At 38.7% G+C, this 25,454-nt stretch overlaps 1 protein-coding gene across 31 annotated transcripts in view; it reads left to right on the forward strand.

Annotated features, from left to right (window-relative positions):
- Positions 1–25,454, forward strand: part of Cdc42bpa (CDC42 binding protein kinase alpha) — a 205,528-nt gene that overhangs the window by 134,171 nt on the left and 45,903 nt on the right. For 15 of the 31 annotated variants that reach the window (XR_001784122.2, NR_153194.1, XM_017320119.2 and 12 more), the window contains 9 exons: positions 132–242; positions 6,776–7,023; positions 11,798–11,903; positions 14,905–15,029; positions 17,015–17,120; positions 17,496–17,644; positions 19,774–19,865; positions 23,418–23,494; positions 24,487–24,534. Coding sequence is in view for 27 of the 31 variants with exons in the window: in XM_017320119.2 (XP_017175608.1) it covers positions 132–242; positions 6,776–7,023; positions 11,798–11,903; positions 14,905–15,029; positions 17,015–17,120; positions 17,496–17,644; positions 19,774–19,865; positions 23,418–23,494; positions 24,487–24,534 (1,062 nt within the window). In the remaining 4 variants the exon portion in view is untranslated. The remainder of the gene's footprint in view (positions 1–131; positions 243–6,775; positions 7,024–11,797; positions 11,904–14,904; positions 15,030–17,014; positions 17,121–17,495; positions 17,645–19,773; positions 19,866–23,417; positions 23,495–24,486; positions 24,535–25,454) is intronic. The other 16 variants (XR_001784125.2, XR_001784127.2, XM_030253509.1 and 13 more) reach the window with 3 other exon arrangements.

The following is a 25,454-nucleotide window of genomic DNA, read 5'->3' on the forward strand; positions in this document are numbered from 1 at the left end:
TTAAGTAATGTGCATTCCAGTCTTTAAGTTTTGAAAAAGTTATTTTGTAGCTTGGTACTATTAACTACTGTGAATCTCGCCATTCAAGCTATACTAACCATGAAATCTGTATATTTCCTTTTATGTTAAAGCTGGAAGTTCACACCGAAGCTCTAATTGCTGAAGCATCAAAGGACAAGAAGCTCCGAGAGCAGAGCGAACATTATTCTAAGCAACTGGAAAACGAGTTGGAGGGCCTGAAGGTATTGTTGAGGTTTATGGCTCCTAGTGAATTTTCTTCTGCATAAGCTTAATATGAGTGTTGGCCTGTTAACTCTTTGATGAAGAGTGAAAACTACCTAAGCTTCCAAGCGAGTATTCTTACTTCTCACTCCTACTAGTAGGAAGCTGATACACATTTGCTAATCACATTCAGTTGTCCAGTGAAGAGTCAGAATTCACACATGACTGCCTCCCTGAACATGTTGGCCTGGCAGTCTGCATACATGTGGAATAAGATTCCAAAGCTCCCCGTATCTATCATGTTTTTCTTGTTATGACAATATCTAGCGAAGGCAAATAAGGAAAGAAACATGCATTTTGGCTGACAGTTTAAGGGTATTGTTTATCATGGCAAGGATGGTGTAACTGCAGTATCTTAAAGTCATATTGCATGTGCAGTCAGGAAGTAGAAAGAGATGAACACTGGAACTCATCTTATTACCAAACAGAGGTAAACATCCTGTCCTTTTATTCAGTCTGGAACCCCATTTAGGGTAGGTCGTTAGGTTTACCCAATCTAGAAACTCGCTCATGAGCATGCACCAAGGGGTTCAGACAGAATGCTAACAGGTTGAGCTACAAAATAATCTCAGTGAATATAAAAAGATTGAATTCTGCAAAGAATCTTCTCTAGCCATGGGGGAATGGAGCTGGAAACCAACAAAAGAAAAACTTTGGTACTCAAAAATATGTGGATGTTACACAGCACACCCTGAAACAGCCAGTGAGCCACGGACAACACACCAGGGAATTAGGATGAGATTGGAGGCGCATCACCTCAGAACTGTGGACATTGTAAGGCCAAGTTCCCAGGGAGACTTGTGCCTGTTTAAAGAGTTAAAGCCTCAAATCAGTAATATAATGAAGCTTTACAGAACAGAGGAGGGGCTGGAAGAGCAAGCTAAACTCAGAGATAACAGAGGGAAAGAAAACCCTAAGTAGAGAGCTGGGGGTTGTGGTGTATATACTAATCAGTGCACTTGGGAGGCAGAAGAAGAAAAACAGGAGAGCCAGGTCATTTTGGGTACATAGTTGAAAGCCAGCCAGGGCTACATGAGTTTCTGTCAAAGAAAACAAAACAAAACAGAACAAAAAAAACATAAAAACATTAGATCAAGTCATGAGCCTCAAACTTTATTTGAGAAGATTAATACAATTGAAAACCCTTTAACTAGATGGAACAGAAAGGGGAGAGAGAAGAGAAAAGGGAAGATGCAGATATTTCACATGAGAAACAAAAGTGGGCATTTTACTATGGCCAGCAAAAAGTAAGAGAACTACATGCCCCTAGGATAGGTGACCTAGGTGAAGTGAGTGACCGAAAGTGACTCACAGTGACACAGAACGTCTGCATGGAACTGCATAGCTAATACAAAGGTTGAGTGGGCAATTCAAAGTCTTGTAACAAAAAGTTCATTGCCAGACTTCCCACTGGTGAACTGAACCAAACATTTAAAAAATAGTTAAAATAAGATTTGCTGTATTTACTACTTTAAAATTAGTAAGGTATAACAATAATTGACTTTTGTAGCTTAAGTGGTTGAATTATGTGATATGCAAAAATATCAGTACGTTTTTAAGTATCACTGTTGTAAGCCTAATAACTGCTAGCATTCTGTACCTCTAATGTGTTAGCTTGCTAGGGCTGCTACTAATACCTAATGACCTCATTTAACTCAATTCCTTCTGAAAGACACTTTTTAAATCAGGTCACATCCTCAATTACTGGGTCTTCAACATATGAATTTTGGGAGAGTGGGGATATATGTTATCATCATGTTTATGTGTGATATTTTTTACTACTAAAATATTTTTATTATGTTTTCTTAATGCTTGCTTTAATATCTAGACTTTTTGCTTATCTTTCACTGTCATTTTAAGTACTAGAATATCATTTGGATTCTTTTTTGGAAAACAGTTGCATGGATGTAATATTTTTTAGTTTTCCTTACAATATTCATTTCTGCTAAGTTTAATATGCTAATCAGAATAATTAAACTTTCTGTGATACAAGACTGACATCCATTCTGTTGATAATATTTCTGAATTTAATGAATGAATTTCTGATATTTCACTATTATTATTTTGTCTGATGGCTTGAAATACTTAAACCTGAAAAACTTAACTGAGTTCTCTCATAGTTTTATTGTGGGACTTGAAGTAATACTTTGAATTTCTGGATTTAATTAAGTACTTACTAAAATCAAGGGTAGCTGCTGAGAGGGTCATTCGGACTTTCACCCTGTTGAAGCAGTGCATTTATTAATGTGTTCAGTTTCTATTGTTACTAGCAAGAAAACATTTGCTTTGTGGCAGGTTGGTCGTTTTTGCTTATTATTTAATTTCATTTTCAGTGTTTTATTTGGCTTTTGAATTCTTTCATAATACATGATTCATCTGTAATTTAAATTAGTGATCTCATCAAGTTTTAATTTCAGGCGAAATTTTCTTTGAAACGTCTTAGGCGTATTTGTTGCCATCCCAACAAGCAACTAGCAGAGCAGCAAAGATGTTCTTAATGTGACTAGAGTTGTGAAATGTGACTGTGTGTCTGTGGGGCACAGACAGTGGCTCTTCAGAAGTGCTGCTTCACATGCGAAAAGGCATGTGAAGGAAGGAGATGAATATGTTAACTGGGGCTGGAGAGGTCCTGCTTAGGAGCGCTCACTGCTCTTCCAGAGCACCCTTAGTTGGTTACCAGTATCCAGATTGGGCAGCTGGTAATCGCCTGGAACTATAGCTCCAGGAGAGTGAGCATCCTCTTCCGGCCTCCATAGCACATACATATGTGACATACAGACACACAGGCACACACATATACGCATAAATAAAAATTTTGAAAGAGCAAGAATCTGACTTCCTCTGACTCTTCCGTTCAAGCAGTTTCACATCCAGAAACTTGTGGATAGTCTGTATTTGGCTCATGGCAAATATTCCTTAGTGAGTGGTCACACTGCAGTGGGCACCCTCTACCATTGCCTCTGGCCCACACTAGTTCCTTTTTGTACTATTTAAATTATGTATTGTACATGTGTAAGAGAGATGGTGTTTATCTCTCTACATGAAGTCAATCAACAGCTACCATCAGTTGACTTAGTTAGGGTTACTGTTGCGGTGATGAAACACTAGGACCAAAAGCAATTTGGGAAGGAAAGAGTTAATTCGGCTCACACTTCCACATCACTGTTCATCATCCAAGAAGTCAGGATGAGAATTCAAACAGGGTAGGAACCTTGAGGCAGGAGCTGATGCAGAAGCTATGGAGGGTGCTGCTTGCTGACTTGCTACTCATGGCCTGCTCAGCTTGCTTTCTTATAGAACCCAAGGCCACCAGCCCAGGGATGGCACCACCCACAATGCACTGGTTTCTCCCCCCAATCAATTCAGAAAATGCCCTTTAGGCTTGACGGCATAATCTTTCGGAGATATTTCCTCAATTGAGGTCCCCTCCTCTCAGATGACTCTAGTTGACATAAAACTATCCCTCACACCAGCATTTTTGCCCTAATGTCTGGTTTCCCCCAAAGAACATGGTGTCCTTCAGCTCCTGTTCTCTTGCTGTAATATGTAATAAGCCTATATAAGTATGTTCTTTTAGTTTTAAAAATTCTATTGCTGTATACTTGGACAACACTTTAGAGAATAAGAATGCCCCTAAGAAATTAAAAAACCTGAGAACTCTTAGAATTTCTAGCCTGTGTGTTTCTACTTATGTGTAGATAACTAGCAGAGCCTTCAGACTGCATAGCTTCTCTTTCTTTTTAAAATATATTTTATTTGAGAATTTGATATATGTGCACAGTATATTTTAATCATATCCATTCAGACTGTCTCCTTCAAACTCCTCCCAGAATCTCTCAAGGAATGCCCATGCCAACTTCATGTCTTTTTCCTCATTACCCTACTGAATCCAGTTAGTGCTGCCTGCATATGCATATGTAAGGCCACTCACCAGCAAGGGCAGTTTACCAGAAGCAAGACTCCTGAGGTAAACTGACTATTTCTTCTCCAATAGCTTCTTAAGGTGTGAAGCCTTGTGAACCGCGCCTTGATCTGCACTGGAATTTGAGGTGACTTGGTCTTGGGAAGGTCTTGGACAGACAGCCACAGCTGCTGTGAGTTCATGAGCACAATGCCCTGTTGTGTCCAGGACACTGGTGAAGGGCTCCCCCCCATCTGTCTGTTACAGACCTCCTCCTTCTCTTCCTTAACGCGGTCCCTAAGCCCTGTGGAGAGCAGTATGATATAGAGCCGAGGACTTCACCCTCAATTGTTCTCTGTACATTGACCAGTCAAGAGTCTCTGTATTAACCACTGCCCACAGAAACAAAGACTCTTATGCAGTGGGGGCTGACAGCTGCATGGGTATAAAGGCAAGTATGGAGAAGACAGCTTGATGTCCATTTACAAGACTGTAGGTTTTCACTGGGGCCATGTTTTGGGCCATGTTTACAGTACTAGGCAAGAGTTCCATTCCATGAATCAGGCCTTAAATTCAGCCAAAAGAGTAGTTAGTTACTCCTGTAATATTCATGCATCCTAAGTTCTAAAACAAGGCATTTTAACCAAAGTTTTCCTCCTTTGGCTGGGCATGATGGCTGTCTTGGTTGGTTTTTGTCAATTTAACACAAACTTAGACATATCTGGGGAGCAGGGATATTAATCGAGAAAATGCCTCCATAACACTGGCCTGTAGGCAATTCTGTGGGGCATTTTCTCAGTCAGTGATCGATGTCTGAGGGCCTAGCCTTATGGGCAGTGACACCCTCAGCAGGTGGTCCTTGGTTCTTTAGGAAGGAAGCAGGCCTCTTCCACGGCCTCTGCTTCAATTCCTGCTTCCAGGTTCTTGCCTCGACTTCTCAGAGAGTTCTAAGCTGAAATAAACCGTTTTCTCCCCAGTTGCTCTTGATCATGGTGTTTATCACAGCAATAGAAACCCTGACAAAGACAGTAGCACACGCCTGTCACCCCAGTACTTAGGCTTTGGGAGCATAATGAATGTGAGGCTAGCCTGGACTACAGAGTGAGTTCCATCATGGTCTAAGTGAGATTCTCTATTTTAATGTTTTCCCTAAAAGTTAAGAGACTTGCTTTTTCCTAATGTAGATATAAAGATGTTTGACCTTTGAGATTTCTTTCTGTACAGTTACAAACACCTAACAACCATGCCTTCCCCCACTTTAATCTTTGAAAGACATGAACATAATGCAACCTTTTTGACTGTTACTTATTACATATAAGATGATAGATTTTTTTTCTTAAACATATATCAACAATAATCCTAGACAGAAATTTAAATGTTGTGCTGCTTAGTTTTCATCAACTTGATATGAGCTAGGGTCACCCGAGAAGAAGGAACCTTGATTGAGAGAAGGCCTCATCAGATCGCCTGTAGGCAAGTCTATGGGGCATTTTCCTAATGAATGATTTATATGAGAGGCTTCAGATCACTTGAGGTGGTGCCTAGTCAGGTGATTCTGGGTAGCATATGTAAATGTAACCATGGGGGGAGGGGTATTTCTATGCCCCGTTTGCTCCCAAGTGATGGCAAGGTGTTTCTATACCCACTCTAGCCCATTTCAGCTCCCAAATAAATGACACAGAGACCTGGTATTTTTGTAAAAAGACTTCAAGCATTATGCTGGGCACATTCTGAGCTATTCTGAGCTATTCTAACCTAGCTATGTTGTGAACATTCCAGCCATGTGATCTTTACCTGCGTCGGAATCTTGCCGTGGTTCGCTTTGGTCCACATTTATCCTCATAGTTGTTCTTTCATCACGATCTTATGGCGAATCCCCCGGTCTATTTCTGTAGTCTTTCCACCTCCCTTCTCTCCCTTTCTCTGTGGTCTCTTTGGGACCCCCTGACTGCGATTGGAAGTCCTGCCATCTTCTCTTCTGCCCATCTGATTGGCTGATCAGCTCTTCATTAACCAATCAGAGGTAATGGAGAACAATTTTTACATAGCACGAAGACTGGAGTACAACCAAATGTTTGAGCATAGAAATTAATATCTGGAAACACAGCACACAAAACCATCTCCCAAAAGGCATAAGAAATCAGGCTGAGAAAGCCAGTAAGAAGCACTCCTCTGTGGTTCTATGTTAGTTTCTGTCAGCAGGTTCCTGCCTTGAGCTCTGCCATCACATCCTTCCATAATGGACCTGTAGGATGTAATAAGCCCTTTCTTCCCTGGGTTGCTTTTCGTCAAGGCCCTTATCATCGCAACATTTAAACTAGGACAAATTTAAATCAAGAAATCATATAAATGCCAACAAAAGGTTTAAATTAATTTCTAACCTTAATATGCAGGCTTTCTAAAATATCAGTGATGCAGACTAAAAAAGCATATAAACAGAGGAACATTATTTATAATATGTGGCAGAGAAATAAATAATTGCCATATACATTTTTGAGTGAGAATATATAGATAAATGATGTACCAATATAGTCCCTGATAGAAAGGACTTATTTCTTATTTTATTTCATTAATCTTTTGTTATGTATATAGCAAAAACAAATTAGTTACTCACCAGGAATATGCAGCATAGAACATCAGCAAGAGATAACTAAACTGAAAACTGACTTGGAAAAGAAAAGTATCTTTTATGAAGAAGAAATTTCTAAAAGAGAAGGAATTCACGCAAGTGAGATTAAAAACCTGAAGAAGGAGCTGCATGACTCAGAAGGCCAGCAGCTTGCTCTCAACAAAGAGATTCTGGTTTTAAAAGACAAATTGGAAAAAACCAGGAGAGAAAGGTAAGAATCAAATTTTTTCTCATCTAGCTTATATCTATTGTGTGTATGCTGTGTGCCAAGCCCTAGGAAACTCAGGCAGTAGTCATAGCCAAGTTTCAGCAGGGAAAAGTCAAGACTGCTAAACAGGCAGTTCTAGTGCAGCATGGTGGGAGAGCAGTGGAGGGAAGTGTAGAAGCAGCCAAGAGGCGCAAGAAGGACCTTTGTGAACTGTCCAGCAAGAAGTGTGCCCTAGCTGCACCTAAAGAGCAAGGAAGGAGTAAGCAGGGAAGGGCCCAGGAAGAGGTGGCAGAATGTGCTAGGACACAAAAGAAAGAGAATGTCACACAGTCAGAAAACAAATGCTACTTACTGTGGTAGATACACATAGAAAAACAGGAGTAATAAGAAATGAGACTATGAAAGAAAAAAACCACACACCCAGGTAAAGTTGTGAATTAATGTAAGGCCTTTGCATTTTGTCCCAATGGATCAAAGGGAAATTACATAACAGTGCTGCTATTTTGGAATGGTCACTTGCTACTTTGTGCAGAATGATTTAGAAGCATCTAAAGGAATCCAGCTAGAAAACAAGACAGTAGTCCATAGATAGTGTTGAAGTTGGAAGAAGGGGTGGTAGATTCAGAAATTCTGCAGAGAAGACTGACTGCAGGACAGAAGGGGGTGGCTGTGAGAACAAGAGCAGAGGGGTCATCAGCACTGAGGTTCCGGGTCTCAGACAGCTGAACAGATGTCAGCATCTGTCCTTGTTAATTATATTGAAGGCCACATTCTTGCAGTTGGGTGCATTCTTAACGAATGCCAAGTACTGCTGTGGTAGTATAGGAGCAAACAGACTGCGCAGAGTCTCTGTCCTCACTGAGCCTGCTCTCGGTGAAAGACAATAAAGAGAAGAGGGGTAGAGCTACTACAACATGATCTATGCCGAAAACAAAACAAAGGAGGGAGGAGGAGCTCGCATGCTGGGGGAAGTTTTACAGAGAGGTGGCTTCCCAGTAAAGAATAAATAGAGTTTAAGTTTCTGCTACTGTGTAAGAGCACTGTACACCGAGAAGAGCCCGCTCATCTATTCAGAAGTCCTGAGCACACTGTGGAGTACTAAGCGCTCATGTGACTGCCCCACCTGGGGATCCATCCCATAAACAACCACCAAACCCCTTCACTATTGCATATGCCAGCAGATTTTGCTGACAGGACCCTGATATAGCTGTCTCTTGTGAGGCTGTGCCAGTGCCTGGCAAACACACAAGTGGATGCTCACAGTCATCTATTGGATGGAACACAGGGCCCGCAATGGAGGAGCTAGCGAAAGCACCCAAGCAGCTGAAGGGGTCTGCAACTCTATAGGTGAAACAACAATATGAACTAACCAGTACCCACCAGAGCTCGTGTCTCTAGCTGCATATGTAGCAGAGGATGGCCTAGTCGGCCATCACTGGGAAGAGAGGCCCTTGGTCTTCTGAAGATTCTATGCCCCGGTGTAGGGGAATGCCAGGGCCAGGAAGGGGGAGTGGATAAGTTGGGGAGCAGGGCAGGCGGGGGGTGGGGGAGCTGGAGGGGAGAGTATAGGAGACTTTTGGAGAGAAAACTAGGAAAGGGGATAGCATTTGAAATGTAAATGAAGAAAATATCTAATAAAAAATTAACATTAAAAAAGTAAGAGCTCATGTAAATGAGTTTCAGATGCTTAGTAAATGCGGAGCTTTGTATGTGGACGAGGCTGGTTTCAGGGTGAAATACAACTCGGGGTGTCTCTCTCTCTGGCGTTAATGCTGTCATCTGAGTGTGATCATTTGGAGAATAAACATAGATAGAAGGTCCTTGTACTGAGCCCTGGGGCATCCCAGTCTATAGAAACTGGGAGATGAGGAAGGACTATCAGTGATTCAGGAGAATGACAGGAAGAAAACAGGCAAGTGTGATTTCTTGGGACCCTGATCAAGACAGCACATCCAGTCTGTCAGTGTATAGGCTAGTATGAGGTCTGAACCAAGGGAAGAACTACACAGTGACATGTGCACTTAGCATCATACACTTTGGTAATAAGTGTCAGTGGAAAAGTGATCACAGGAAGGCGTCCTGAGAGGAGCCAGTGGAACAGTGTGCAAGTAACACTGGTGCTTAAAGTTGTCCCTGCTCAAGCAAGCAGTTTATCTCAAGTCACTTTGCTTGGTGGTGATGGTGGGGTGGGGGGTGACGTAGTAATGATAACATTTGTAATCTGACAGAAAGTAGCCCAATAGATGGTTCAGCAGATTGGGAGGAAGGTCCTAGAGTGATGAAAAGACCAGCCCCACTCAGCAGGCATATGCAGTTTTACCTGTAGAAAGAGACTGTAGAGTATATGGGCTCCCGTGAAGTCAGCTAGGAAGGTGGCTTTGGTTTTAGTGTTGAGTTGGGAGTGTTGAATGTGAAATGCTCAGGAGACATTGATGTGTGGGCTTGGTCATCAGTTTAAAGCTCCAGCAAGTTCCCAATATAGATCTCACGATCCACTGGCGTAGTCGATAGTAATTGGAGCCAGGGGCTGAGGGGAGAATGTTTGGAGAGGAATTGAGCACTTGAGGTGGCGTTCTGAGGAGCACGAGCATGTACAGGGAGGCAAAAGGAGGGCGTTCCCTAAGGCAGATGGGAAGAAGCCACATCACTGCTAAGGTAGATTGGATGCTAAGGTAGCACAGGAGAGTTCACAGAAAGGTTTGGTTTATTTAGGTGGTGGAGGCAGACCTCAGATTCTAACATGACATGCTTATTGTCATTGTGAATTTTAAGACTAAGTTTGTTTAATGCTATTTTTAAAAAAGAACGGTTTTACTTGAGACTTTGCACAGTTTATTATTAGTGAACATGTTTTTCTGAAAAGCTTCTATGCAATTTCATTTTCAAAGGGGTTCCTGTGTCAGGAAAGATTCTTTAATATAACTAAATATAACATTTTGGGCTTTAAATAACACCGTGACACATTTGCTTGCGAACTGGATTTTTCTCCTTGAATTTATAATTTAAGTTATAATCTATCTTTTGTAATCAGATTTTATTGATGTTGGAGTCACCCATTATTTACATCTTTTACTCACTTGAAAACAATTATATAAAATTACTGATCTGCTCTGAATTTTATTTTGTTGTTGCTAACATCTTCTATCAAGTTGTCATGGACATAAGTATGTTTCTCAACATGACAACACAGTCTTCAGAAATGGGTTCCCCTCCTCTCTTAAGAGGCATTTAGAATGGTTTACTTCTAAACAGTTGTAAATCAGTCTTGCCCCATAAATATGCTTTATAATATTATCTCTGTGCATGTTTGTATCTAGATGTAGGCAGAGAGAAGGGCTGGATCATCCATTGACTAAAAGCATGTGAGTGTGATTTCCAGGTCAAAGGAAAGGGGTGGGATGTGGGCGGCCCAGCTCTAAGTAAAGCAGCAGGCCCAGCAGTCAGCCAGAATGCTGGCGTTTTCAGTGAAGTCACTTCTGGTGACTCAGAGGACACCTGCCATGGTGCCTGTTGAGAATGTTAGCCTCCCTCTCACTGTGGCAAGACAAGTGTCCTCTGAGTGTTCTCGGGAGACATTGTAGAGAGTGGCTAAGCAACTAGGAAGTAGAGCCTCTCAAGCATTCTCCTTGTCTGAGCCAGACAGACACTGCTATGTCAGGTAATTCTCATGTGAAGCTCACTGATTCAGGCTAGCAGTGAAAACACACATCTAATTATTGAATCAATGTATTGAACCACCAATCCCAAATTGTACATTGATTAATCTTGGCTCTATTTGCTCTGTCCATCCTTGGCCTCCCACTCTTGGAATTCATGTGCATTTGCTACTCCCTGCCTTTCCCTATATAAATGGACAGAAATGTCTGTGCTTCGTTGTATAAGTCTTCTCTTTCACATCTGCACTTGGTCTTGGCTGTGGTCCTAGCTCTTATGCTGGGGCCTGAAGATGACAGACTTGCAGATAGTTAGCACCCCTCATCTGGAAGCAGCTGCTCTTGTGGTGATGCTAATGAGAGGCGCAGAATGCTCTTAGCTTTAGCTGTGGCTGCACACAGGCTCTTACCTGTCAGTGCCTGTGCCTTCTAATGGGATAAGCTGAGAAGAAGGCAGTGCTGCACACTCATGACCTCAGACATGACGGCCAGGTGAGGGCCACCCTACACAGTTACGAGGCCTGCACTCCTTAAAACTGTTGTGAGACCTAGAAAAGACAAACTACGTTGGTCAGAGGGAAAATGAGAAAGAAACTGCCAGGCACAGCCCATGTTTTTTAACTGGCTTGGGACTAGATAAGAAGCAGACAGCATCAAGCTGATGGGAAACTTAAATTGGGAAAAAGATTTGGTAGTAGTGCTAATTGGGACAGGTGCTTATAGAAGTTAAGCATGTACTTGACCTTGAGAATACAGTCTGGATTTTATAGGTCAGAAGAATAACATCTGCACCTGCCTCTTAGTTGGTCAGGAGAATACTGTACACACAGATAATCTAGCAGCTGATGGACAGAGCTAACCATTAGGACATCTAAGAAAAGAGACGCAGAAGTTCTTTGTATTATGTTTGTAACTTTTCTCTTACATTGAAATTATTTCAAGATTATTAAGTATGAAGATTCAGATAATTATTAATTTCTAAGTATTAACCATTTTTACTGAATCTAATAAGCTAGTTTATTCTGATTTCTATATATTTGCTATTTAACTGTTACACAAATATTTTTTTCAGTTGACTTTTGATCCAATTCCTTTTTCTGATTTTTTGTTTTGAATTGTGTTAGTCAAAGTGAAAGGGAAGAATTTGAAAATGAGTTCAAACAACAATATGAACGGGAAAAAGTATTATTAACTGAAGAGAATAAAAAGTTAACGAGTGAACTCGATAAGGTGAGTGGTTGGATCTCCTTTGGTCAAGTGTGTGCTGGGTGTGAAGCACTGTGGTTTATTCCATGATTGTCACTTTATATTGCTGTGATATTTCATGGTGGCAGTGTTTCAATGACAAATTCTTACTATACCCACTTGTATCAGTCTTAGTTTTACTCCTCCCATAGTTTTGTCCTCCTGAATCTCACCCCATCACCACCTTTTATTTGAGAAACTGTCATGTAGCTCAGGCTGGCCTTGAATTTATTTTATAGCTGAGATTATCCTTAAATTACTAACTCTTCTACCTCTACTGGAATTATAGTCATGCACCAACATGCCAGCCCATGTGTGTGTGTGTTGCATATGTATGTGCATGTATGATAGATGGCTGTATATGTATAGAGACTTATTACTAACAATAAATTAACTAAAGTTATAAACTGACAAGTCCTAGTAACTGTAGCTGGCAATGTTGAAAACAGGGAGCCTTCCAGTGCATCCGTCAGCGGGCTCAAGATCGAAGACTTCCTGTAGTCTCTCCTTGAACACGGTTTGTCAGATTCCTTCTTCCTGGAGTGTTAGGGAGGATAATCTACGTTATTCACTGTACTGACCTAAATGTCAGTTTCACCCATGAATATCCACACAGACTTATTCATAATAAGAATTGACCAAATATTTGGACTCCTCTATTCCAGTCAAGATGACATAATGAAATTTAAAACAATGTGATTTCTCATCATGTAAACAGTTCTGTGAAAAGCTTTTTCTTAGAAAAGTTATCAGAAGTTATCAACATTACATGTTAAAAAGGCTGGCCTAGGGTGTCTGAAAATGTACAAGGAAGAAAGAAATGCAGCAACTAATGGGACCATTTGTCAGGAAATGGTTGGATAGTAGTAGCATGAGATTTTTTTTTTAACTTAAGAAAAAATTTTAACATAATATATCATATACATGAAGAAAATTGCCAGGCATACCAACAAACCCACACAAATCACTGAAAAGCCAGCAGAAACATAAAACAGCACAAATAAAATTACAAAATGAGAGGGAACACAAGGCAGTCAGTATAAACAGAGGTATGAGAGTTCTCCACATGCATGTTAAAATAACTATATTATATGTCCAAGAAAGGAAATGAAGTAAAGAATTTGCACAAATAACTGGATTTTATACAGAATAATCAAACAGATATTTGAAAAATTAAATTACCAAAATACTTAAAAGAAAGTTTTACCAACATAATGGAAACAGTAAATACACAACTAAATAAACAAAAAAGACTAGGGTTGGACAGGGCTTCAAAAAATGAAAAACAAAACAAAACAAAAAGGGGGACATAAAAGTGTGAGAGACATGATGAGAAGAACTAACATGCAAATATTTGTTTTCTCAAAAGGAGAGGTGGGTGAGACTGTTGTAGGAGCAATGTTAAAGAATGAATGACCTAGATTGTGTGTGTGTGTGTGTGTGTGTGTGTGTGTGTGTGTGTGTGTAAATGCCAGAATCTATAAAGCTACTGAGTCACAACACTGCCCAAAGCAGGAACCAATATATAGGATCCTAAAAGCAGCCAGAGAAGGCACATGTTACTCAGAGGGTGAAAGACAGAACTGAACCTCAGTAGGAGAGAAGGAAAGAAGCAAACCAAGAGAAAAGAGAAGGCACTTTCTAAACACTGAAACAAAGTAACTACCCTTGTAAATTGTTAAATGTTGAGTTTCATAAAGAAACCTGCAAATAAAATAAATCAGGCATGTCAAACAGTTGTGTCACATTCTCAGTGGATCATGATTTAACATAAGAAACCTAGGTTAGGGTTTTTTTCTAAATAGAAGTTTCAACAATGGGAAGTTGGTTTTCAAATGTTTCTATGGTATTTGTGTGTATGTGCATGCACAGGTAGATGTAGTGAAGACTAGAAGTTGACAGTGGCTATGTTCCTCAGTAGAGATTTCTCCCCCACCCCACCCCTTTTTAATCTAAGGTCTCTAGCTAAAATTGGATGGAGCTCACTGCTTAGGTGAACTGGATGGACAGTGAGCAACTCCTTACTCCACCCTATGCTGGGGTTGCAGATGCCAGGTGCATCCTGCTACATTGTCTTTTACATGTGTCTGAGGTCAGAACTCAGGTGTTCATACTTGGCACAACAAAGATTTATTGACTGAGCCATCTTCTAAGCCCCAAGTTTAAATTTAGGTACAAAATGTTTATATTTAAAGTGAAAGAGCCTCATTTTAAAATAATACATGTTACAGCTAATTTTGTATAATAAAAATACAGTTTTTCCTGGAATATGAGTGAGAAGATTACTGTTGGGGAGCTGGGGTGGGGTTGAAGCTGTGTGCTGGACTCTTGAGAACACTTGCAGTATCCATTTCTTTTACTGTTGAGTACATTATTTATTTTATTTCCGTTTCTTCATTCTTTTAAACTAGTATTCATTTATACAGTTTCCTTTTATATTTTAAATCTTTATTTTTATTTTATGTGTATAGATGTTTTACCTGCCTATATGTCTATACATCGTGTACACACAGTGTCTATGGAGGCCAGAAGAGGCTGTTGTATCCCCTTGGCCAGAGTGCCAGTTGTTCTTCCAGAGGATCTGGGTTTGATCGCTAGCACACACGTGGTGGCTCACAACCAATTTTGTAATGTGCTTGTAACTCTTTATAAGAAGTTTATAAGTTAACAGGACATTAGCAGGAAGGGAGGTGGGAGGAGGGCAGAAGGAAGAGGGTTTGGCATGAGGACTTGGGTAATTTTTTTCAAGTTGATGAATATTCATTATTAAGACCAATTTCATAATGGGCTTGGCAAAAGGCAAAGAAAGCAGGAAATTTCAAAGGATTCATTGTTTCCAAATTCTCCAGTGCGGCCTCAGTGTGGTATAGAATAATAAAAAGACAAACAATTTGAGTTGAAAGTTATGCATTATTAGATGGAATAACGGGTGTCTAAGTACTGTAGTATCTTGTTGAGACACTCACGCCTTCAAACTGCCTTCCAGCTGACTTCACTGTATGAGAGCTTAAGTTTGCGCAACCAGCACTTAGAAGAAGAAGTCAAAGATCTAGCAGATAAGAAGGAATCAGTTGCCCACTGGGAAGCCCAAATCACAGAGATAATTCAGTGGTGAGTGCCCTCCAGAGTGCTGTTGTGGGGGTGGGGTTGTGGCCAGGGTTGCTGTGACTGAGTTCCTGACAACCTTGGTGTCTTCCGTTGCCATGGAGATAAAGTTACTTTAAGCTTGTAAAAATGGGAAAGTAAGCCTTTAAAGAACGTCCATCTGCTTTTGATATTCCCTAAGATCAAAACTCCATATTTATGGTTATTTTAAGAAACTGATAGCCTGAGAAAAATGTAAAAGATGAGCAATACCGTGTTTGTAAGTATAACACAGCAGTTCACATATGGCATTTTTAAAGTCTTAAAAGATTGGAGCTTAGATTCACAAACTATTTCCTATACTCTGAGGACTAATTTTGATTATTTGGCCTATAAATTTTGTCATTTTTATTTACTAAATGATTGTTACCATGCTTATAAAGGTTTGCATCTATTATACTACATGGATAAAGAGGAACCCAGTGAAGACTTTATTTCTTATTAACTTTTATATTTATTTAAATCTTTACCCATTTTAACCTTTATATTAAAATAGCTAGTTCCTTTATGTATTATCTACAAACCAGTTTATTACTTATTGAGGGTTTTAATTTCCTGTGATTATATCAGCTTAATCAGTTTTCTGCTTTCCCTTATCAAATTTCTAATACACTTCTTAAACCATAACCCAAATATGTCTATGCTGACCTAACTGTAGAGTTCTTTTGATAACTAATCTTTGCTGACATATGTGCCCAGATTGTGGAAATTTACTTATGTTCCTGAAAACAGAACAGTTGGTTTGTTAGTGTTTAATTCCTATCTACACCATTGGATTTGTATTTCTAAAGGGAATTATTTTAACATTTGGCCAAGTTTATAATGGAGCTAAACAGTAATAAAGGAAGAGCTGGAAAATGGCATTATAAGGCGGTGTTTCCAAAGCCTTTGAGTCCCAGGCCACCACTCTATGTTTACCAGTGACGAGGACAGTGGGGAGTGATCCAGATGAAGGAAGGATTTTTTTTATTCACTTATTCATTCAGTAACTCAGTTGTTCATTTTTAAAGACCTCTTTTCACCATGTGCTCATGGCTGACCTCAAATTCTTGGTCTTCCTGAAGAAAAACGTAGCAGCATCTGAACCCTGCAGTGAAGTAACTGCCATCTGAAGATGCCAAATACTAAGGGTTCTGGAGAAGCATAAATGAAATCAACCTAGCTTTGTCGTGAAGCATTATGCTGTATTTATTTATTGGCCCGTAATTCAGTTTGAAATAACTAGAAATTTCAACAGTAGAAAATTTCTTGTTTAAAAGTGTGTATGTGTGTGAGTAGAGGTAGGCTGGACATCAACTTTGGATTGGATTGCTTCTTCGGTCACTGTACCCTTTTTTTTAAGTATAATTTAACAAATTTTTGTCTAAATCATACTGATTCTTATTAACTTCATGACCTTAAGATAATAAATAGGAACTGGACTTGGATTTCTTTAAGCTTTAACGTTAATTCTTTCATTATTATTTAATTAATATTTCTAGAAAACAGGGATGCTTCATTATAACCCTGATTTCTGCAGAATATCATATTTAAAATTTTCTAACTTCAGCTTTAAATAAAATATGTATGTTTTGTGAGATAAAATATAAGAATCTAGATAATGAGAAATCTTAGTAGTCTTCAGAAAGCCTTATGCTTGTCCAGTGTGAGATCTAAAGGGCCATCTTTTGTGGTTCATGGATTATTTACTGCTTGTCAGATGTAAGTAACCTGGGCTTCCCTAAACACTGCCAGCTTCCATTTGTACATAACTGAGTAGTTAATAAATCTGTGCCTACATCTTGACAGGTAGCCGTCATAGTGTGGCCAGTCTTTTAAAGGAGTTCTTTGAGTATTTAAGTTTTTGTCACTTGTTTCTTAATGAAGCTTTAAATTACATATGTCACTGAAGTTTTCCTGTGTTTTACTTTGCACTATGTCCACCTTTGTGTGTGTGTGTGTGTGTCCTCTAGGGTGAGCGATGAGAAGGATGCACGAGGCTATCTTCAGGCCTTAGCTTCTAAAATGACTGAAGAGTTGGAAGCATTAAGAAATTCCAGCTTGGGGACACGAGCAACAGTAAGCAAGCTCTGCCGTCTCACACAGAGACACATCTCTTGCTGGCAGAAAGCACATATACATCTGACTTCTGTAAAAGTTCTTGTGAGAAATATTTTAGATCTTTATAAGAAAATATAACATATTACTGTTAGCTCTTATGTATAGCTACTTATTATTGAAGGAACTGAAAAGGAAAAAACAATTATTTGTTCATTTATGCATATTTACTGATATTTCTGGATTTAATGAAAATGTATTTTCACAAGTTGTGCATCAGTTCTACTCAGTTATCAGTGATATTGCTTATAAAATAGCTGCTTGATTCACTTGTATTATAAAATTTAATCTTAAGAATAAAATAGGGAACTAAGACATAGCCATATTATTCTATAGGATATGCCCTGGAAAATGCGTCGTTTTGCAAAACTGGACATGTCGGCTAGACTAGAGTTGCAGTCTGCTCTGGATGCAGAAATAAGAGCTAAGCAGGCCATCCAGGAAGAGCTGAATAAAGTCAAAGCATCTAACATCTTAACAGAATGGTAAGGACCAATCATCTAGTCACTACAGTAGTTTATAAACTTGTTGATGTTACGTGTTTCGTTGCCTGTTAAGGGTTGTTCTTTGTTTGTTTTTTTAAGCAAAAAATGATGACCAGAAGACTAGGAATACAATTCAGTAGTATAATGCTTGCCTGGCATGCCCAAGGCCAAACGTCTGCCCCACCTCCCTGACAAAAGTGAGGAACAGGTTTAGGGAGATAGCTGTCATAAAAGTGCTTACCTTATAAGCATAAAAGCCTAAATTTGAGCCCCACATTTAAAAAAAAAAACAATGCTGAGAGTCATAGCATCTGTCTACAATCCTAGGGCTGAAAAGAGAGAGGAGAGTTAGAGGGAGAGGGGGAGAGATGGAGAATTCCAGCTCACTGGCCAGGCAGCTAGCCAGATCAGTGAGCTCCAAATTCAGTGAGAGACTTTGTCTCTGAACCTAAGGTGAAGAGCTGTTGAGGATGGCACTGATGTTACCCTTTGTCCTGCACATTTGTGTACACACACCAGACACACACGTGAAACAGTGACCACAAAACGTTGTCAAGATTTGAAAAGCAAAGATGTGACTCTGGGTAGCACCTCATACAGCCTTGTTTTTTCAGGCTTTCCATAGATGAGCTATTAGTTTTAAATAATATTCTATTCTTTATTGTTCTCCTCATATGTAAAGTTTAGTTAACTCAATTTTTTTCTATTCAATCTAAAATTCTCTCACATTCTGTATAGAATAAAACTTGTAGCCAGAACGAAATACAAATATCTGGAGATTGGGACCTCTACCATAGGCCTTTTACAATGGTTATTTTAGTGATGTTAAATTTTGTGGATAATTGTTTGTTTGGGGGGTTGAGATGTTACATTTTGTAAAGGCAAAATAATTAGGATTATTTTCAAGGTTCCTTTATTTATTTAAAAATAAGCAAACTCCTAGTATCCAGGGCATTTGGCTACTAAACATATCCCCTTGGTTCTTGTCATAACAGTAACACAAATTCTATTTTTGATGGATAAATGATGAAACAAAAGTTTTTAATTGGATTAGATATTAAAATGGTTCAAAAATAAATCACAGGACTGGACAGATGGCCCAGCAATTGAGCATTCTCATAGTTTTGCAGGGGTCCAAGGTTTGATTTTCAGCAGTTATATCACAACTGCCTGTCAGTCTAGTTCCATAGAATCCAAAACATTGTGGCCTCCTTAGGGAATGTGTTTTCATGTGGTACACATAAACTCATATAGACAGACAGACTCACACACACACACACACATGAAGAGAGATAAATCTCTAAATCAGTTAGTGAATAACATTTGAACAATAGTAAGTTCACAGTAAAAACAAAACTATAAATTTAAAAATTCTTCTGGCTCAAAAAAGCAAAACTTCCAAAAGCATGAGAAGAGACACAAGACTGCAGGCTGAGTTCTGAGGGCTTGCTGCCTATACACACTCCTGTTGAGTTCTATACACTGTTGATGTAAATGACACAGGCATGCATTATGTTTTAATTAAATATGCTTGTGAAGCACTGAAAGAGAAGTTGTTCTGGAGAATATGAAGTAGACCTCACATAAAGAATGACCGAACGCCAGAGTGAATGTCAGCTTCCTCTTGCTTTACATTGCAGTTTACATGTTTGCTCATAAAGCAGAGCTAAGTCAGAGTGGAAGTCATACACGCGTGTATATGCTCTAGCTCCACGGTGATGTATGAAGAAAGTCTAACAGGATTCTCAAACTAACCATGTAATCATTCAGCTCAGGGTCGTCAGGTGTTTCTACAACGGCACGTGCAGCCTCTGCTCAGTCCTTGCTCACAGTGTGGCAGCAGCAGTCCTGTCCTGAGTCTTGTCATGCGAGGGACTGAGCTAGGGCTTCCTTCACACAGCCAGGCAAGTCCTCTGCTACTCAGCTTCATCCCAGACCTGGAAGCCACCATCTTTACCTAAATGAATGAGACTGGCTTGCTTTATTAATTTGTATACTAGCGGGTGGCAGGCTGCATTTGTCTTCATGCAATAGTTAGCAGTCTTCTAATTTAGCCTCACAGACATTTAAACCAAATAAGCCCAGCTACACAAAACTAATGACTGTTTTCCTTTCCCTGCTTATTTAAGTAAACTGAAAGATTCAGAGAAGAAGAACTTGGAACTGTTGTCCGAAATCGAGCAGCTGATAAAGGACACTGAAGAGCTTAGATCTGAAAAGGGTATGAGATTGTGTGTTTGCATCAGCGCTTGCTGTACTGAGTGGCCATTACTGCAGAGGAGCCAGCTTACTGCACAGATGGAGAAGTCTATACGTTAGCAACCACACATGTGCACACCCTTGAGAGTTCATACACACATGCACACACACTCAAATGCGTATATACACGTGCATAGACTGGCTGAGATATTAGGTATTAGTTAATATACATTATATTAAGAATTTTAAATTACAGAAATGACTGCTTTGCCATGAATTTGACTGTTTTTTCAGTGTTAAAATATACTTCATGAGTAACTTTTGAGTTGGGATAAAAGTATTTTGTGATGTATTTATAATGTTCTCACATATCATATGAGGTAGACACTTCAACAGTGGTAACATTAGAACTTAGTGTAGAAACTTGAAAAGGGAGAAGTTGATTTGGGGGCAGAGTCTGGTTGAATAGCCCATGGTGTTCTTGATTTAAGAATCCTCTTGCCCACTTCCCCAGAGTGCTAGGATTGCATTTATTAGCACTGTCTATGGACCTACAGTATACAAAATCTTATGGGTATAGGAAAAACAATCAGGGAAACAATATAAAACTCAAGATTAATTATTTTACTAATGAAGAATTTTTGGGTGTTTGTTGTCTTTTTCCAGGTTGGCTGATGCTTACATTGTTTGTCCTTTTTGATTTACCAGATTTACTAGTATTTTTTTTGAGAACTTTTGTTCTTCTTTTTACATGTACCTAGCTCAGCGCATGTCATAACTCTATGATATAAACCTCTTATACAATTTTTCCATAATGTGGACATTATAAGGGTGATGATTTAGTAAAAATAAACTCAGAATGTGACTTATTTTAGTAAAGGCATTTTACATAGAATTACCAAAAATCCATTTTTCTGCCAATGGCCATCATCAATTACTGGATTAATATATGGGCTTTGTTTTTAGCTGAGAGTTTTCTTATTATTTTCCATACCCACAACACAGAGAGGGTTGGGTCTGGTTGGGTCTTTAATGCCAGCTTATACTAGGGAGAACAAACGAGCCACATAAAAGCACTAAATTACTGTATGGCACCTTTTTTCAATGATTGAATTTTTTATTTTAAGATTTATTTATTTTATGTATTCACCATTGCTGTCTTCAGACACACCAGAAATGGGCATCAGACCCCATTGTAGATGGTCGTGAGCCACCATGTGGTTGCTGCGAATTGAACTCAGGACCTCTGGAAGAGCAGTCAGTGCTCTTAACCACTGAGCCATCTCTCCAGCCCATTGATTGAATTTCTTAATGGCAAAAGTGTATAAGAACTAACAATTCCAGGATAAGCCATCCTGCTAAATGATCATGCTTGATTTTAATTCATACACAGCAGAGAAGTATATTAAGGAAGAAAAACAATATGTAATATAGGTGCCTGTAGTCCTAAAAGCAGTTTAACCAGAATGACACCTGTGCCAAATAAAAGCAACAGATCAAATTGACTGCATTATTTTTATATTATATCCAAACTTAAAAGACTTTGAAGTTCCTGGCACATGAAAGCACATTAAACAAAGCATTTCTTATTTAGAATATTGCAAAATGTCATTATGTTACAGCATGATATATTGTGCTATATAACTGAGTTTACAAAATGAGGGCAAAATCCTTTTCTATATTTTATTTACTATTTTATTCCCAATATCTAGAAAAGTATCTGCTACATTTGTGTGTATGTGTGGAGAGAGAGAGTGACAGAGAGAGAGAGACAGAGAGACAGAGAGAGAGACAGAGACAGAGAGACAGAGAAAGAGAGAGAAACAGAGAGAGACAGAGAGTGGTGGGGGAGATGGTGCATGCCTTGGCATCCATACAGAGGATAGAAAACAACCTTCAGAATTTAGTTTTCTCACCTGTGGGTCTTAGAGATTGAACTTAGGTCTTTAGGCTTGGCGCAAGAGCCTTTAGCTGCTGAGCCATCTCAGCTGTTCATAATAGGCTCATAATAAATATTTGTTGATTAAATATTTTCACTGTCTGTTAGAAAATTATGATAGAATAATATTAATATTGAGAAGCACATAAATCAGTGATTGGGAGACAACTGTGTAAAATGCTTACTTTGCAAGCATGAGTGTCTGATTTCAGATTCTGAGTACCTACATTCCCATCACCCAGGAGTGATACACCTAAAATCCCAGCACTGAGAGAGAAGGAAAACAAAAAACAAAAACAAAACCCTGGAGTTCACTGACAAGTCATTTTAACCAAATGTGAGCTTTAGTTTTAGTGAGAGACCATGTTTCAAACACAAAACAAAACCAAATGAAGGACAAGGGAAGATACCCAGCAACTGCCCTTAGACCTCTAAATGTAATGCATGACCGTACACCCAAATATAAATACAGAGAGCACCTGTCCTGTAACACAAACCAGTTGGCAAGTCTTCATGATAGAAAAGTCAAAGCTGCACAGTAGGGGCTGGAGAGAAGTCTCAGCAGTTCAGAGCAGAGGGATGGGGTGGGGGATGAGGGTGGGGTGGGGCTTCTAGAAGACCAGGTTTAATCTCCAGCACCCAGAGTAGCCCACAGCATTCTGTAACTCCAGTCCCAGGGTTCTGATGCCTCCTCCTGGCCTCCACAGGCACTGCATGCACATGGTGTACAGACACACATGAAGGAAAAACATTCATAGATACGAAAATTTTTTAAATTAATTATGATAGGCTATTTCTGCTTTACTTCCTCTAATATTTACTATCATCCTTGTATTTAGAGAATTTTTAAGATAGAAATTTAAATTTATCATAGTCAAAAAGTATATGTACATTTAAAAAAAATAATTGGAGAAAAAATGAATTTTGGATTCTTCATTCTTCAGGAAGCTAATACCTGAAATAGGAAAAAATGTAATTAACTATATTTGCTTTATTAATGAAATAAATATTACATTTCATAAATGCTGAAAAGATTATTTTTAAAAAAGTATTTCAAAAGATGTACCTTGTTTGGCTGGTAAATGAATTTAGAAAAGTCAAAGATAGACAAGCTTCTACTTTTATGTTATTTTTCAAACTGCCCAAAAAATATTTTATTTTATTATGACATATTAGATCAGTGGTTCTCAACCTTCCTAATGCTGTGGTCTTAAAACAGCTCCTCATGTTGTGATGACCTCAACCATAAAATTATTTCATTGCTAGCTCATAATTGTAATTTGCTACTGTTATGAATCTTAACGTGAATATCTGATACACAGGGTATGGATATCTGTGAAAGGGTTGCTTGACCCCCAAAAGGGTCATGAGCCACAGGTTGAGAACTGGTGTATGAGACAGAGAAGGTAACTAGTGACTGAGCACTGTCATGTAAGCTAGTCTAGTTTAACTGTTACAGAGTCTGGGAAACACTTGTGTAGTTTGGTTTTTTAACTATGTAGAGTTAACATGATCAATTTTGAAACATAGTAGCTTTATTTTTAAAAACTTTAATAGATTGAGACAAGAGAGGTTATCCATGAAAGTTATTTTTAGTTGTTCTACTTTAAAAAAAAAGTTGCTGCTGTTTTCTAGGTATAGAGCACCAAGACTCACAGCATTCTTTCTTGGCATTTTTGAATACGCCTACCGATGCTCTGGACCAATTTGAAGTAAGTAACTACACTGAAGACCCTTGGGTCTACATACAGCTTGCTCTGGGACCTAAATTTACCTGCAGTAAAACTTTAATTGCAGCTGCATAAGAGAACCTAGCATCATATGAATAAGTGAATAGAAACATGTAAGGGAGGAATATCTGCATTCTTATGGAAGTATGACAACATTTGTATGTAATAAAAACACCTAAGAGTCTGAAACTAAAAGCTGTTATTAGACTTTAAAACAGTTTCAGCTTCAACCCCCTGAAGAAACGGTGAAAGCAAGGAAAAAAATCCCAATTTTTGAAATAATTTTCCTTTTCTCCAAAGATTGGAGGCACAGTAAAAATAAGTGAAAGCAAGAGCACGCTCTCTAGCTCACTGCCGCTCGTGTTCCAAGTCAGCTCCAGGAGTGTGCACTAGAGAATGCTGTTTGATAAAAGTACTAATCTACACTCTGTTAGCTGTACTCTGAAGTAGTGATTGTGTAGCTCTTTGCTCTTTGTCATTCTTTCCTTCTTATTTAAATATTTTGCTGAAAAAAATGTAATATAATGTCAAAGTATGTTTTATGTCAGAAAATATAAGTTATTGGTTATGGCCTTGTGCAGCCGTTAGAAATCCTGGAATCTCTGTGCAAGGCTCGGACCTAAGAACTGTAATGTGCAGTGAGCCCAGATCCCTCTCGTCGCTTCCATTCCCTCGGGAACAGTTAGGAGCAGATGCCCTGGTTCAGTTGTTATTTTCAGAAGTGCACCATTCACTTAGTTAGCGGCTTGCCGTGCACTGCCGTTTTATTACATTGGGGACAGTAACTGAATTTCATTTCTTGGGGAAGGGAGGAAGAATTTCTAAGCTCTTGACAGTGGTGACAGTAACTGCTTTTTTCATTTACTTATTGAACAAATGCCATTTGCCTTTCAGTTGTTTTGGATTTATTATTTGCTTGTATTAAATTGCTTCATCCATATTTTCTATTTTTTATTGCTGAATTCGTTAAATAGGATTCCCTTTCTTCTTCCTCATCCTCACTGATTGATTTTTTGGATGACGTAAGTCTTTGATTTTCAACCAATGCATCCTTCAATAAAAAAGATCAGTGAATTGATTTGAAGAATGTGCCTAGAAATGCAGTCAGTTTTAGAAATATAACTTGGAAATATATGTGAGCCAAATGCTTCCTTCTTATAAATATAGTGGTCTATCATTATTAAATGTGATACAGTTAAAAAAAAAACTTTTTAAAAAAATGCTTTGGCCTTTGGCAAATCTCTGTGTTTCCATTCTTTACCAGAAAGACTGGAATGCTTGCTTCCGCTCTGTCTCTGTCCGTGATAAGCGGCTCCTTTTGTCTTTTATGGCTTCGCTTTTACTCTCTCCTTTTCTCTTCAGCACCGTGCTGTTTCTGTGTTGTAACTTTACAAGAAGCCTCTGATGGAGTAATGAAAAAAAGTAATGACATTTTAAGAGTTAACTTTTTAGTTAAGAATATAAATTAAATTTTAATGCAGTCAGATTTCTCTCCTAATGTTCAAAGTAATTTTAAGTAAATTGTGCATTATATGCCCCATTTGGCTGCTTTAATATATCCTATCTGAGTTAATTGTGTAGATTTAACACTCTATAGGTTTCAGTCAGTGCCTGATGCATCGATCCCCACCTGCACTGACTGTTACATTCATTTTCTGTTCCGCTGTGGATGACTCAGAATTCTTGATATCCTGTTGAACTTGCAGACTCAGTAGAAATTAAAAGATAAAAGAGTTTAAATGTAAACAATGTACATTAAAGTATCTTAAATGAGGGGAAATTTATTAAATATTTTATTCCTAATATTTTGTTAAAGTACAATATTCAGATGATTTCAGCATAATTTTTCGCTGGAAAATTTTTTATATTATTTTTCAAATTCCTAAACAACAAAGAGACTTTTTGGTGTGTTTGAAAATATACCCAAACCTGTTTCCCTCCA

Source organism: Mus musculus, chromosome 1, assembly GCF_000001635.26.
Source record: "Mus musculus strain C57BL/6J chromosome 1, GRCm38.p6 C57BL/6J".
NCBI lineage: Eukaryota > Metazoa > Chordata > Mammalia > Rodentia > Muridae > Mus > Mus musculus.